Here is a 15,036-nt window from a genome sequence, read left to right as displayed (position 1 = left end):
GATACAGGGGTTATCCCAGGGTGGACAAATTCGTGTTCTCAAAATTCCCAGCATTTATTTATTTATTTTAGAGGGTTTTCAATACATCATCACCTCAGAGATTTTGGAGATACAGATACAAAACCTGATATTCTAACTGGCCAGACACGATTGAGAACCTGACTGGCCAGAGTTCCCTGCCCAGACACCCAAAGTTGGATAAAGATTGAACCATTGATCTGAATCTTCAGCCCAGCATACAGAAGACTTGCTATGCTTTGCCTTTCTAGTATCCATATATGGGGGTGGGTGGTAGGGCTACCGTGTAATAGAGGGATAGATCTTCTCATGAGTTGATTCCCCAGGGAATCATTTATTCTGAAGTGAACACTATAGAGCTCTGGGAATCCTGATTACTCGTTCCAGAACTCAGGCATGAGAACTGGTCGTGAGAAACCAGTAACAGTTGTAGTTCACCCTAGGATGTAATCATGCTACACTCTTTGTGTTTCTATAGGGAACTTTAAAAGTCCACATATCCTAATTGGGTAGGCAATACAAGGTGATGAAGCAGGAACTAAGTTCAAACTTCTCAAATCTAAGTAGGTCATTAAATTTCACCTGAAAAGACAGGACAAGAAAATATAAGGAATGAACTCTATAAAATAGAAGCAAGATAAATAAAAATCCCCAGAATGCTTTTTTCCTAGCTTTTCCATAGTTGTCCAAACTCTGCAGCACAAAGGTCCAACATCTAAACCAAGACGAGTGTCGTGTGAGTTTCTAGACCAAGACCCCTGTGCATCAGGCTCAGGCCAAGCTGCACCGCTCAGCAGAGCATGAGGACCCCACTTCCCAGGCTCGGTTCAGAAAAGACACAGCAGAGTCACAGAGACAGAAGCTGTACGAAGGTAGCATACCTGTTCTTCTGGCCCCTGGACCACGGCCAAATTTATCCAGGGGAAGACTCTGTGCGCTGCCTCACCAGATTTTTTTCCAAAAGGGCCCCTCCAAAGAGGACCAGGGTAGGCGTCACCAGCAGCGCCAATCAAAGACCGTCCACTCATCCTTCCTTTCTTTCCATATACGACAAAGGGCAAAAATACATGAATCAGCAGAAATCGTGCCCTGCCTGTGATGTGAAATGCAGGGTAGAGCTCTCCTAGGGGGTTCCTGGGGAGAGGAGACCTCAACAAAGAAGGCAGACTTCTTCATCAGCTAGAGCTCCATCAGCAGAGACGATGAGCTGACTGTAGACACCGAATGTTCATTTTACTTCGCTTAAAACAGAAGAAAAAACTGGCAAGCCATCCTGCACCGCGACCCACGTACGGATCTTGTGCTCCTGTGTTTCTCCACTGGCAGGAAGCTGACAGGTCTGAAGCCTGTTCCAGAGGGCGTGGTGGGCTTTGGGCTCTGAAACACTTCAGGTGAACTCTTAGGGCTCCATCTCGGGGATGGAGCCACAATTTCCTTCAGCCTTGATCTTTACAAACGTGAGAAGAAGCCCTGGTATGGGTTCTATTTTCTGTAATAAGATGCTAGCTAGCCACACTTGCACAGCAAAACCCCAGTCTAAGAGACTGCTAAATGGCATTATTTTCCTTCTATCTGAATAAGAATTGGTAAAAACCAGACATCACCTTGTTAATAACAAACAATTCATAGTTATATTCAACAGGTGTGGCAACCTTTTGTTTCCCTTAAAAAAAAATAGAAAAAAAACTTCCATTATATCCAAGGATAGCATTCTTCCTTTAGAAGTTCCAGAAAAGTCATATGTTTGGTATTTATTTTTTTCTTCCTCTTTAATTACTTTCTTCCACTGGCTTGGTTTGAAATCTGAAAACTTAACACTCTGCTAGAGTGTTTCAGAAAAATCCATAGTTGTGGAAAACTTTACTGACAGGTCTGTGGAAAAAGTTGTGTGTGTGTGTATGTACATTTATCCATGGTTAAACGATCTGGCTAACACCAAACAGGTGGGTTGCATTATGCATAGTTTTGTTTGACAAAGAGCAACGTTAAGAAACCCAATAATAGGGCTCTCATATTTAGTTTAAAAAACAAAAGAAAGAAAGAAGGAAAGAAAAAGAAAAGAGACAGGCAGGACTGTCACATTCCCCTGTCATGTTTCCCCAGCACCAAAATCACTCATGTCTGGGAAAATGACATCCTTGAGCTCAACATCGATATTTTCTAAGAGCCAAGAGAGAGAAGAAGTTGGGAGAGCATATAGTTCAAGCCTTCATTTTATAGAGGAAAAAACTGGACTCCAAAATTTGGACCATCCATATTCACTCAGCAGGACAGCCTTACAGAACAGGTAAGCCCTGGTGGCTCTTTGTCTTCCAGGCTGGAACCATACATACTGATGTCCCCAAGCGGGTGTTAGGGCTCAGTAACATAGTGGACACAGTCTGTCTTCATGGCCTCCCTGACGTAACCCTGGGGAGGGGGGTGTTGAACAACAGCAAAGGTTGTTTCACCCTGTGTCCTTGCCAGAAGCAGTGACTCTTCTGACAAACAAACATCTCACCATGCCCCCAAGTAAGCCTCACTCCCTTGTATCACAGACATATCCACAACAAGGCCTGTGTGTGTTGAGGTTAATATCCCGAGAATATTCTAGAAGCTACACCCAGTGAGCTTACAATAGAAGTCAGAAAGCACTTTTGATAGCACAGATCACTTAGTGCCACAAAGCAGGACTCATCATTCTGAAATATCAAGATTTCAGTTTAACAACACTTCTTATAGGAAATACAACTCATTCTATTGTCAGCATATATTAGAAATTTGTATAATTAGAGAGCTCGGAGAGTCTTTAACTTCTATGCTTCAAGTATCCGTTTTAAAAATAATGCAAAGTTTTGGACATAGATATGGAAGAAAGCATATAAACATTCATGCTCTATCATAATTAGGAGACTTCAGCATTGACATTTATGTGATACTTACAGAACTCGTTATGTTAGGCAGTTTTTGAATCTAAGCTGTGGGAAGTGCTCAGCCTTCTCTAAACCTGTGATGAGAAACAGAAAATGCTGTCAGGTATCCTGTCTCCTGCTTAAAACACTCTCCTTGGAACACACTCCCTTTGAAGCCTTGAGGTCTGAATTCCACAACAGAAAGTGTAGTTGAAAAGAAGTTGCCAAATTTGTGCTTGCAGTGGGACTCGTTCTCCCAAAGCGTGTTCCAGTGTCCTCCCTCCAGCATGATGGTACATGCAGGGTGATCTGGAAAACTGTACTTGGAAAGGGCCATTCCCAATACCCACTTTTTTTTTTTTTTCAGTCGTATTGATAGATCTCCAATTTTACTTATTTCAAGAACACAGCCTCAAACTCCTATGCAGCGTCGGTGAGCTCAGAGTCCTTTGGCACCTCAAGTGGACTCCTCGCTGAAACCCTCTTGCACGCGGAGCTCTGGTGCCGATCCACCCTGCTGCAGAAACTATGAACCAAGACAGCTTTCAAGCATCCAGGAAGAAGCCTGTGATTTGGGTAAATGGTTTGCTAGTCTACCAGAATTCTAATTTTGTGCTTTTACTCAGTTCCAATCATCTGGAACATATATCTCCGTTAAAAAGAGAAAAATTAGAGAGGTCTAAGGCGACAGCCCTCCCACTATGAACAGTTGCAAATGAACAGACACAGGGGAGTACTCACATAGCAGCTGGCTTCCCGGGCAGAAGGCACTGGCTGATAAAGCCCTGCTGGGCTCTATTAAAAAGGAGGTGCTTAGGAGGAGGGTGCTGGGGGAGGGACCCAGAGCTTTTATACTCAGGACCCACTCTGCTTATCTGTGCATCTGGCTGTCTCCTCCCACTCTAGGCACAGGGCCAAAGCACTGCCGAGGAGCGGGCCCCCTGTCCTGTACCTTCTGTCTGTCTGTCCCTGTTCTTGACTTGGTGCCAGCAACTTTGCCATCGTTTCTGGGGCTTCCCAGGTCTTTATCCAGCAGCAATCCTGCTTGAGCTCATGGTTATCTTCCCCTTGCAGTTTCCTCTGGAGCCTACCCTCACCCTGGGTTGTTCTGGGGAAGACGTGTAACTGAAAAGGATCAACAGAGTGTCACTTCAACTGAAAACATAGAGACAGGTTGCTGTGCGGCAGACTTTAAAGTTTAAGTGGTAGCTCCCAGGTGGAATGTTCTCTTAGACTTGACGTGGTTTCTGCTCAGGTGTAGGAATCCAGGAAAGTTCCATGGGGTGTGGGGTGAGTGTGGGGAGAACCCGGGTCCACAGAGTGTTTTCTGGAAACCAACCTGCCCTTTTCCCCAGTGAGGAGGGAAACAAAAATATAAATGTTGGCCTGGAATGCCCCTCTTTCCAGGTGAGAATCCCAGGACAAACTCTGCTGCCTTTAAAAGTCAGGAGGCAAACATTCTATAGCAGATATATCTAAAATTCAAGAGAAAAATCCCTTTCTTCTTCATTTTTTCCCTTAAATTTCAATTTTGTGGCCTGTTTTGAGATCACGAACAGAAGTGAGGTGAACTGTAGAATGCTTCTGCTGCTGCTGCTAAGTCGCTTCAGTCGTGTCCAACTCTGAAGAAAAGCAACTAATGGGCAGAAGCTGGAAATACTGGATGATGCTAGGGTACAAAGCACGAACCTTGATGTTAAACCGGACAAGTGATTTAAATTCTGTGAGCCTGTTTGTGTTAGCTATTCAGTCACGTCCGACCCTTCGTGATGCCACAGACTGTGGCCCACCAGGCTCCCCTGTCCCTGGGATTCTCCAGGCAAGAACACTGGAGTGGGTTGCCATTTCCTTCTCCAATGCATGAAAGTGAAAAGAGAAAGTGAAGCCGCTCAGTTGTGCACCCAATTTTGAAAAATGAAAACCCCACAGAAAGCTGTGCAGGTGTCCATGGGGCCTCCTGCCTGCCTGGACGAGCTGATAGCCCTTGTCAGGGAGGCCGCCAGTAACTCTCTGGCTCCACCCGCTGGACACCAGCCAAACCACAGCCTCCTTGCTTTCCTGGGGATTCCCTCCCTCCCAGTGTCCCCAGAGGCTCAATGTGTCTATCTGGGGCCTGGGAGAAAAACTACAAACCCAAGTTCATGGCCAGAATTTTGAGGTTCAGGCAAATCTCCTGCCAACATTTTCTTCCTGGTAAAGATTCCTCGGGTTACGCTGAAGGGGAAAAATGAATCATAAGAGGATAGACTGAGAGCCTGGCATAGGAGCGAAAGGAATCACGCTAGTGTATCTGTGAGCTCTTTATGCAAATGGACTACCATCCCTGACGGTGATAATAACAGTAACAGTGATAGTTACAGTACGTATTGGAATTGGACAAATGGCTGGGCATGCACTCTGTGTGCTGGGCACTGAGCTGAGCACTGGATCTGCGTCAGTCATTTAACCATCACAAAAGTCCTATGAGGTTAATGCCATTATTCCCAGTTTGCAGAGGAGCAAACAGAATCTGCCTGCAATGCAAGAGACCTGTGTTCCAACCCTGGGTTGGGAAGGTCCCCTGGAGAAGGGAATGGCTTACCCACTCCAGTATTCTTGCCTAGAGAATTCCATGGACAGAGGAGCCTGGTGGGCCACAGTCTGTGGCATCACAAAGGGTCGGACGTGACTGAATAGCTAACACAAACAGGCTCACAGAATTTAAATCACTTGTCCGGTTTAACATCAAGGTTCGTGCTTTGTACCCTAGCATCATCCAGTATTTCCAGCTTCTGCCCATTAGTTGCTTTTCTTCAATTCACTAATTACCTTAATGAACTCAAGCATCAACATGTATCTCTAGACCTCAGCCTGAAGCCAGCTCCACTCGGCACCTAGACCGCCTGCTGCCTCAGTGGCCTGAGTGGGCTGGTCAGGGGTGGAGGGTGTTTACTGAGTCTGAAGTCTTCTTGTGGAACCAACTCCTCCCCACCTTTCCTCCCTGCCCTCTCCCCTGGTCCTTGAAAAGGCACACCTTAAATGCTGGTTACAAAACACAGCCGTGCTGTACGGTCTGACTAGGTAGAACAAAGCACGTGGGATTCCCAGTCAGGCAGACCTGAGTTTGAATCCTGGCTTCGTCCCCGTGTGCCCTGAGGTGTGTCACCATGTCTGGCCCTCAGGTTTCTCACTGTAAAATTGAATAAGTTGACTCCTTTGTAAGGCTGTGATGAAGTTTTGCAACCGCGTTTGTAAATCTCTGTACCTGATGCATGGAAGTGGCACCATTCCAATATCTGCCCTTCTCAGTCTGGGTTGGTTTATCCTTGAGGATTCCTGAAAGGGTCCCTGTTCCCAGCCTAAACCAGGAGAAAAGGCTTCTTGGCTCTGACATTTGAAGGGGTGTAGTTATGAGCGCAGAGACAACTTTTCAGCAAGAACCATGAGGTGGGCAGGCAGCAGCCATGTTCTGTCACTGCAAGACCCCCAAGATGCCAGGGTCTTGCCGGGTGGCTGTGGCTTTGGAGAGAATCCTGCACTGGATGTTAGAAGGATAACCGGGCGCCAGTAACAAGTGCATACAGAGGTTCCTGTTAGAAGGATAACCGGGCGCCCAGTAACGAGTGCGTACAGAGGTTCCTGTTAGAAGGATAACCGGGCGCCCAGTAACAAGTGCGTACAGAGGTTCCTCGGGGCTTCTGCACGTGCGCTCAGTTGCTCAGTCCTGTCTGACTCCTTACGACCCCATGGACTGTTGCCTATCAGGCTCCTTTGTCCATGGAATTTTCTAGACAAGAATACTGGAGCGGGTTGCCATTTCCTTCTCCAGAAGCTCCAGAACCCAGGGGTCGAACCCGCGTCTCCTGCATTGGCAGGTGGATTCTTTACCACTGAGCCACCTGGGAAGCCCCAGGTACTTTCAAACAGCCCTGATTTCACAGTTTCATGACTTCTTCTCAGCCCCTCCTGGTATCATTTATTGAGTGTTCGGGCACCGATGTTGTTTCCCTTCCCAAGTCCCACCTAGGCCTCTCCTCGCCGAGCCCCTCCTCTCCTGGTCCTGTAACCCTCTGTCCGCCTCAATCCTCTTTGACTTTCTCCACCGAGTTTCTGCCCCTGGAGGCTCCTTCTCTCCCTGCCCACCTTGTGCAAGTGTCCACACCCAGCTCTCTTCCCTCTGCCCGTCCGCACTGCGCTCCTGGGAGCTGAACACAGGTATGTCCATGTTCCTCTCACAGTGGTCACCGCTCCCCGCCCAGCCCTGTGACAGCTCTGCTATTGTCTTTTATTTTAAAAATATATTCTATGGTGTGCAGTCCCACCTGGGCTGGAGAATACTAGTAATTCTTTTTTTTTTATTGATATCAGATCTCTTTCTTTCCAGAAAGCTTTTGAGGAAGTTTATAAAAATAGACGTGAGAGGAAATAAGAGCTAGATGAGGAAATGGGGAAGAAGGAAGAACAAAAACTATGGATAATGACACAATTTAACTATTTTCCTAGCATGTCTTACATTTTAGGTATTTTAAAAAATGTCTTTTTTTGACCCAGAAATTATCCCAGCACTATGTCATTTTGGTTGCTGCTGGATGTTGATTTATCAACAAGCAATTTGACATTACAGATAATTTGCACCACAGGTATCAGGGGGCAGGGTCTACACAGGAATTCTGCAGAAGAGGAACCGGCAGAGGGCTCTTCTGAATCCAGAGCAGGGCCTTTCTAGATGGGAGAGAAAGTGCTAAAGAAAAAGCAGACAGACTTCTCTTCCTATCCTGCCGACCAGCACCACCCCCTCCCCACCGCCCTCCTCCCCCCACACCCGCCGCACAGAGAAGCAAAGACCACAAACTGAGCACAGAAAGTCCCTCTGCACTGTGTTCTGGGCCCACAGTGTTTGGTTTGGTAAACAGTCGGACAAATAGGCTCCAGACAAGAGCCAGACCCCCCACTGACCCAGAACGCCATTCAAGGGGACCCTTTGTGGTAAGAATTCCTGAGACATGGAGCCAAGTGGCATAAAGTGCACAATTTCTACCCGCTGCACTGCCTGTCCTGGCCAGGGAAGCTTGGGGATGGGTGATGGCAGGAGGCACCGAGGTGCCTACATTTTTGCTCTTAAACAATGCTGTTGTGCAATTATTCAGCTCCACTGAATATCTGGTTGTTTGTCCTGCACACAGCAGAAGCATGAGAAAACCTCATGGGGATCTACCTATGACTTTTATCAGATCCCTTCTGTCCATGCGTCACTTTCTTTCCGGCTCTCAAACTCAGGCTAGTGTCAGGAGCATCATGTAGCTCCTCTGGTATCCTCAGCCAGCACCTAAGGTTATGCACTGCGCAAATGCACCGAGTCAAAAGGGGGCACCATTAGCATTCAAGACCTTTATGTATTTTCTGCAACAAAACTCCTATAGAAGGCAGTAAAATGTTCTGATGAAAGGAATGCTGGGGTGCCTTTGCATGTAGTGGCCTTACTGGTGAGCAGTGACCCTGCTGGTGCTTTTTTTTCTTCATAATTAAAAAAAATAATACTTTCCCAAAGAGGGACAGTAGGGAAAAGGGTAGGAGGACAGTAGTTTCAATCTCTTTAGATCAGGTAGAAAGAAGGGACTGGAGTGTTGGGGAAAATGAGGGTTGGGGACTGGCATGGCCCTGTCTCCCTGACCATCTCTTGAGAGTGATTTATAATCATCAGATTGCCTCCTGACTATTAAAGATATTGGCCAAGAAGAGAAGGGGGATGGCCTGACCCCCAGCATTGCCAATGAAGCTCTCTGAGCCAGTGGGCTCTTGGCAAAGACATCAGCCACTGGGGGTGGGTAGGATGGACTGAGGTCCACTCCCAGCCAGGCACTGGGATGGGTGCTACTCCCTAGGGAGCCTTGAGGAGAGAGCTGGCATTTGTGTAGTCAAGAAGTTGCAACGACTGGATAGATATGCTAAAGTAAGGCTGCTCTCCGGAGCCGAGGAGGTGGCAGCTGGCTCAGGCTCCTCACAGTTGCCCTAACTGGAGGCTTAGTGTCTGCTGGCTATATGGTGTTGCCGCTCAGCCTGATTTAAAGATCAGAAACGCTTTCTATTATTATCCACTACCTCTCACCCACTGGCTGCCAAGATTTAGAGAAGGATTCTGAGTCTCTTAGCCCTCATCCCTCCTCCCATTCCTCTTGTCTCTTCTGTTCCTGCTGTTGGCACCTGTCAAGGCTGGGGTGGGGGCCAAAGGCAGAGGGACCTTGAGGGCACACGATTCAACCATCTGTCTGATCAGTTGGCTTAAAGTTGGACCACACTGCACCCTCAATCTCTTGAACTGGTAAATTGAGCTGTCATAGCATAAGTCATATTCCACTGGCCACAGATTTGTATCAGAGCCTGAGTAATCCTATAATAATGTTGGCATAGGAAATGCAGTTGTGCTGGGATAGTATGACAGACATGGGGAGAATTTTCATGCACCTCTGAGATTGTCCTGTTGTTAAAGAAAAAACTTGAGTTCATGTTTTATTCAAAACCAAAATTAAACCCGGTGGAGAAATACTTATGTATTTTTTAATGCACATCTCTTATTAGAACTTAAAAAAATCAACTAAGCCTTCAGTCAGTTCAGTTCAGTCACTCAGTCATGTCCGACTCTTTGTGCCAGGCTTCCCTGTCCATCACCAAATCCCAGAGCTTGCTCAAATTCATGTCCGTTGAGTCTGTGATGCCATCCAACCATTTCACCCTCTGTAGTCCCCTTCTCCTGCCTTCAATCTTTCCCAGCATCAGGGTCTTTTCAAATGAGCCAATTCTTTGCATCAGGTGGCCAAAGTATTGGAGTTTCAGCTTCAGCATCAGTCCTTCCAATGAATATTCAGGACTGATTTCCTTTAGGATGGACTAGTTGGATCTCCTTGCAGTCCAAGGGACTCTCAAGAGTCTTCTCCAACACCACAGTTCAAAAGCATCAATTCTTCTGCGCTCAGCTTTCTTTATAGTCCAACTCTCACATCCATGCATGATAACTGGAAAAACCATAGCTCTGACTATATGCATCTTTGTTGGCAAAGTAATGTCTCTGCTTTTTAATATGCTGTTTAGGTTTATAGCACCATTATCCTCTGCAGAAAGCTATTTGAATTAAAAAATTATTTGAGTATTTAACATTACAATGCAAAAGTAGTGATAGAACTAGAAGGATTCACAATTAATCACACGTCCTTGTTTTTAAAATAAAATATGGCAATTTTCAACACTGTTGTTTTCCTTTTCTTGGTTCCCTGACCAAGATTGAAACTGTGCCCTCGGCAGTGAAAGCATGGAGTCCTAACCACTGGCATAAGTGAGTGCTAAGTCACTTCAATCACAGCTGACTCTTTTCGACCCTATGGACCACAGTCTGCCAGGCTCCTCTGTCCATGGGATTCTCCAGACAAGAACAGTGGAGTGGGCTGCCGTGCCCTCCTCCTGGTGATCTTCCCAACCCAAGGTTCAAACCCACATCTGTTCTACCTGCATTGGCGAGCAGTTTCTTTACCACTAGCACCACCAGGGAAGCCCCCCTAACCACTGGACTGCCAGGGAATTCCTTGTTATTATACTTAGTTGGAGAAATTACTTTGTGTGTTTCACTTTGATTCTAAATGGAAGAAACCAGGGTAGAGCTCAGCTTCTGGGAGCTGGTGGTAGCTTCTCCCAAGTAAGGGGCAGCTCTGAGTTTGGGAGGAATATTGATGAGGGAAGAAGTATGGTACAGACAGAGAAGAACAGGTTTTCCACTGTTTTATCCACTTCCCTTGTCAATAGTCCTTTTCCCTTTCAGCTCAAGTTGTTGCTTATTTTCTCCCAACACCTGGATCAAGGGACATATGTGACTGGAGTGCTATTAATATTTAATTATGTCATATGGCCTAGGTGGTTGGGATGTGATGTGAGTGAAGTCACAGAATTTATAAGTAGGTTTAAGAGAGGCCTGAGTAGGTGGATTAAGCTCCCTGGTCCCCAAATGCACTGGCCAGCTATACCCAGCTGTCAGCTGAGGTCACAAGGTGGGCCAGTGGAGAGTGCGTGGATTAGAAATAGTCCTTCCTTACAGGACAGTGCCTAGGACACAGCTCAAGGGATGCCATTTTTGAAGACTAGGGTCCATGGGCTCATGATTGAATTCACATATGAGGTTGATGATGAGGGGGAAAAGTCCAGTAAGAAATTTAATCAAACATACTGGTAAGTGATGAGCAAAACAATATCCCCCCAACTCTTAATACCCAACATCATTCTGAGTTTTGGCTCCTCATGGCTCATGGTTTTGCAGAATATAGGGTTTACAGAATCTCAGAGTCTACTGCTGAGTCTACTAAACCTGACAACCAATTTCTCAATAGTTTTTCATGCCCCATAACTTACAAGGAGAAACTAGTTTTAAATTGATATCCATTAGATGGGACATCCTTGGTGATCCAGTAGCTAAGACTCCACTCTCCCAATGTAGGGGGCCCCGGGTTCAATCCCTGGTCAGGGAACTAGATCCCACATGCCAAGATTAAGACCTGGCACAGCCAAATAAATAAATTAAAAACCAATATCTGTTACTATCTTGAAGGGAGAAAAAGTTACCCAAAGGCAGCCCTGGGGTCTGGTGGAGGGCCCAGGGCTTTGCTCAGTGTAGAATCTGAGATTTCTTATTTGTGGAGCTCGTGGGTAGCCTCAGCCTTTTGTCTTGATTATGGCAAGAGATGAAGCACTGAAGTTCCTAAAAAATCCTCAAGTCCCTTTTGCTTCAAACACATTACTCCATTTATTTTTCCACTTGATGTATTTCATCCTATCATTAAAAAATAATCCCAGTTATAAAAATAAAATCCCCAAACAAGGTTTCCTGATGGTGACCATTTACCCTGAGGTTGGTAGTTCATCCCAGCTGAAGTCCTTTCTCCCATCATTATGTGCTTAGTCGCTTAGTCATGTCTGACTCTTTGCGACCCCATGGACTGTAGCTGCCAGGCTCCTCTGTCCATGGGATTCTCCAGGCAAGAATACTGGAGTGGGTTGCCATGCCCTCCTCCAAGGGATCTTCCCGATCAAGGGATCGAACCCAGGTCTCCCGCACTGCAGGCAGTTTCTTTACCGACTGAGCCACCAGGGAAGCCCTCCCTTTCCTCAATTCCAGTGAGACTCCCATTTCTCTACTCCACTGGACTTCTAGACTTTCTTGTCCATTGGACCCCCCTTGTCCTTCTTGTTGCATCCATTCACTCATCCATCCAATTGCCCAATGTATGCTAAGTACAGGAGGACTCATAGATGAATTAGATGTTCTAATTTCAAGGATTTTTTTTTTGTGTGTGTGAGCTTTTCTAGCTTTCTGAATCTTTTCCTCAGCTCTTAAATGTGAAATGTCCCCTGTTCACTGAAACTCTCACTCTTCTCTATGTCTTTTCTCTTGCCAAGAACCTCCATCCTGCTTCTACTCCTGCCCTACTCCATCCCATTATGGAATTTTTGTTTAGCTGGCTTATTAGAAAGAGTCCTAGAGCAGGAACTGAGAGGTGCTACTTCTGACAAGATTGGCACTTCATCCATCCCTTTTCAGTTGCCTCACTTACTCAAAGAGGAATTGGACTAGCTCAGTGATTCTCAGTCTTGTCTGCACATTGGAGTTACCCGAGGGGCTTCTAAAAAGTGGTGATAGTGGCTAGAGAGTCTGATCTCATTGGTGTGGGGTGGGGGAGTTTTAAAAGTCCTCCTGATGATTCTAACATGAAGGCAAGGTTGGGAACCACTGAACTGAATCCAATCCTAATTCCTTACCCACCAAAACAAGGAAACATGTCATTGTAGCATTAGATGGGTTTTGGAATTTGACAGACCAGGTCCAAATTGCAGCCAGCTATAACACCCGGGGGAAAATTACTTCACCTTTCCAAGCCTTAATTCCATTATGAAATTAATGGAGATTACTAATACCTACATTGTCAAACAAATAGATTAAACAAGATCATGGTACACAATAGGCATTCAACCAGAGGTAACCTTTATTATTTCCCTCTAAAATAGGCCCTACCTCTGATTTTCTTATTGTTGCCAATGGTGCCATCAGTATTCCAGTTCTCAGGGTGAGTGATAGAGGGTTGATCTGACTGTACTCTCTCATGAAGGAGAGGGGAAGGCTTACTTTTATTCACTCTGGTTAAGGTTCTCCAGTCTTCAAAGTGTGATTCCTTGGGAACTTGTTAAGAATCAAGGAATCTCAGCCTCACTCAGAACTTCAGAATCGGAGTCTGCATTTTAATCAGATTCCTAAGGATCTGCATGCACTGTACAGTTTGGGAAGCTCCACTCTCAAGCCTCCCTGTCCCTGGAACTGAGTGAAAAGGGAGGGACTCAAGCTTCCGGAGTAGAGACAGTTTACAGAGTCCAAGGTCTCGTTGGCGATGCCACGGTGAGCCCAGATGAGTCAGGGTTGCATTCCAGTTAGTGGCGGGGAGCACGCTGTCACACGCTGGGCCACGCCGGTAGAAGGCAGGGCTCTAGGCGAAGCCTATTCATCCCATTAGACTCCATCGAGCCACTCCATCAGGTCCCACCCTCTGCTGGGGCTGGTTGCTTCACATGGGCTCGGTGAGTGCCTCACCCCCCAGTCACCATGACAGATTATCACAGGTCATGCAAGGGTGACGCCTACATGCATAGGGACTGGCCTCCACTGGCTCCTACGTCCAGCCGGGGACCTCTGCCCCCTGCCCACTCACAGGACTGATACGCCTGTGGGTATCAGCTATGACACTCTGGGGAAAGGACTATAATGCCCCCGGGTCTCGGGGATCTGCCCTAGCATTTTCCTTGGTGGCCACCATTTCTCCACCCTCCATCTTGGATTTCTTGGCCTTTTATACTAAGGCCCCTGCAGTGATTTCCCTCATCCCACTCGGGTTTGCAACTCCTTTGGCCCAAAGGCAAGAGCCCTGTGTGGAATCATATTTTCTTACGCTCCCACAGTAGGCATGTTAACTACCCCTTTCACAGCACGCTTGTCACCCCGTGAAGACTCACGGTCTGAGGGAAGGTGCCTTTCAGGCCAAGGCTAGAGCCACTGGATACATCTCCCAGAGGGTTTCTCTCTTACAGTGTTGGCTGTTTGAAATTACATGGTTTTGTGAGTATTTGCTTCATTGAGTTTGCCCACTGGACTGCAATCTTCCTGGGCAGAGTTGAGCTGGTCTTGTTCACGCTGTGGTTCCAGTTCTGGGCTCGGAGCCTGGCTCACAGAGATCCTCTCAAGCTATTTGTTGAGTGTGTAGACGAATGAGTTGGTGAACGATCTGGGACTCTGGGGCCTTCCAGGGCCAAGGCGAGCTCTTGCACAGCGCTGTACTGAGATGGGTGTGTGTGTCTTTGGTGTGGCAGAGGAGTCGGGGTAGACCTGCCCCAGTTACGTCCTCAGAGCTGGGTGCAGCACCGTGCCTGGGACACGTAGCTCACGTGGCAGAGCCCCTGACATCTGGACACACGCAGGCAGCCCTTGCTCATGGGCTCCTGTCACAAACCCATCAATCTAAGGCACCCGAACCCAGCACTCCAGCTTGCAGGTCAGCCTCTGTGACTAGGGGCTTTGCTTTTCCTCTAAGACTTTCCTGAAATGGGAGAGGACGAGCTCCCACTCCAGCTGTGTAGGCTGGCCAGCTCTTGGAGCACCTGAGTCATCCTGACTGTGGGTAAACAGGCAGGAAGCTGTGTCTTCAGGGCCTCCTTGGTGGAGATCAGTACGGACGAGATAGGACAGTCCCAACTCCAGCTGCCAAAACCTGGTTCAATCCAAACCCAGGAAGGCTGGGCTCTCCAAAGGCTGGATGTGGGGTACGGCTGGCTCCTCCTCCCTCTGCACCCCAGGTCATAGGCTGTAAATTCATGATGTCTTGGCCAATTCACTTCCTTCCAGCTGTCCTGGACTCAGCATCTTCTCTCAGGCTATAGGCCATGCTCTGAGCCTCCCCCCTCCAACCAAGCTGGAGTGCTGGGTGCGGGTGCCTTAGATTGATGGGTTTGTGGCAGGAGCCCATGAGCAAGGGCTGCCTGCATGTGCCCAGATGTCAGGGGCTCTGCCATGCGAGCTACGTTTCCATCATACTACTGATCAAAGAGTCCCTAGGACTCTCGGGCATGG

The 15,036-nt window shown here is 47.2% G+C and overlaps 1 protein-coding gene across 5 annotated transcripts in view; it reads right to left on the bottom strand.

Annotated features, from left to right (window-relative positions):
• Positions 1–15,036, bottom strand: part of LOC133237693 (urea transporter 1) — a 56,279-nt gene that overhangs the window by 20,760 nt on the left and 20,483 nt on the right. Inside the window, exons 1-3 of one of the 5 annotated variants that reach the window (XM_061400052.1) lie at positions 3,651–3,797; positions 2,941–3,004; positions 900–1,055 (exon numbers count right to left, since the gene is read on the bottom strand). In XM_061400052.1, the coding sequence (XP_061256036.1) occupies positions 900–1,046 (147 nt within the window). In that variant the 5' untranslated portion in view covers positions 1,047–1,055; positions 2,941–3,004; positions 3,651–3,797. Of the gene's footprint in view, positions 1–899; positions 1,056–2,940; positions 3,005–3,650; positions 3,798–15,036 lie in introns of those variants that run through there. The other 4 variants (XM_061400051.1, XM_061400053.1, XM_061400055.1 and 1 more) reach the window with 4 other exon arrangements.

Source organism: Bos javanicus, chromosome 24, assembly GCF_032452875.1.
Source record: "Bos javanicus breed banteng chromosome 24, ARS-OSU_banteng_1.0, whole genome shotgun sequence".
In the NCBI taxonomy this organism is placed as follows: domain Eukaryota; kingdom Metazoa; phylum Chordata; class Mammalia; order Artiodactyla; family Bovidae; genus Bos; species Bos javanicus.
This window is presented reverse-complemented; position numbering and strand designations above follow the sequence as displayed.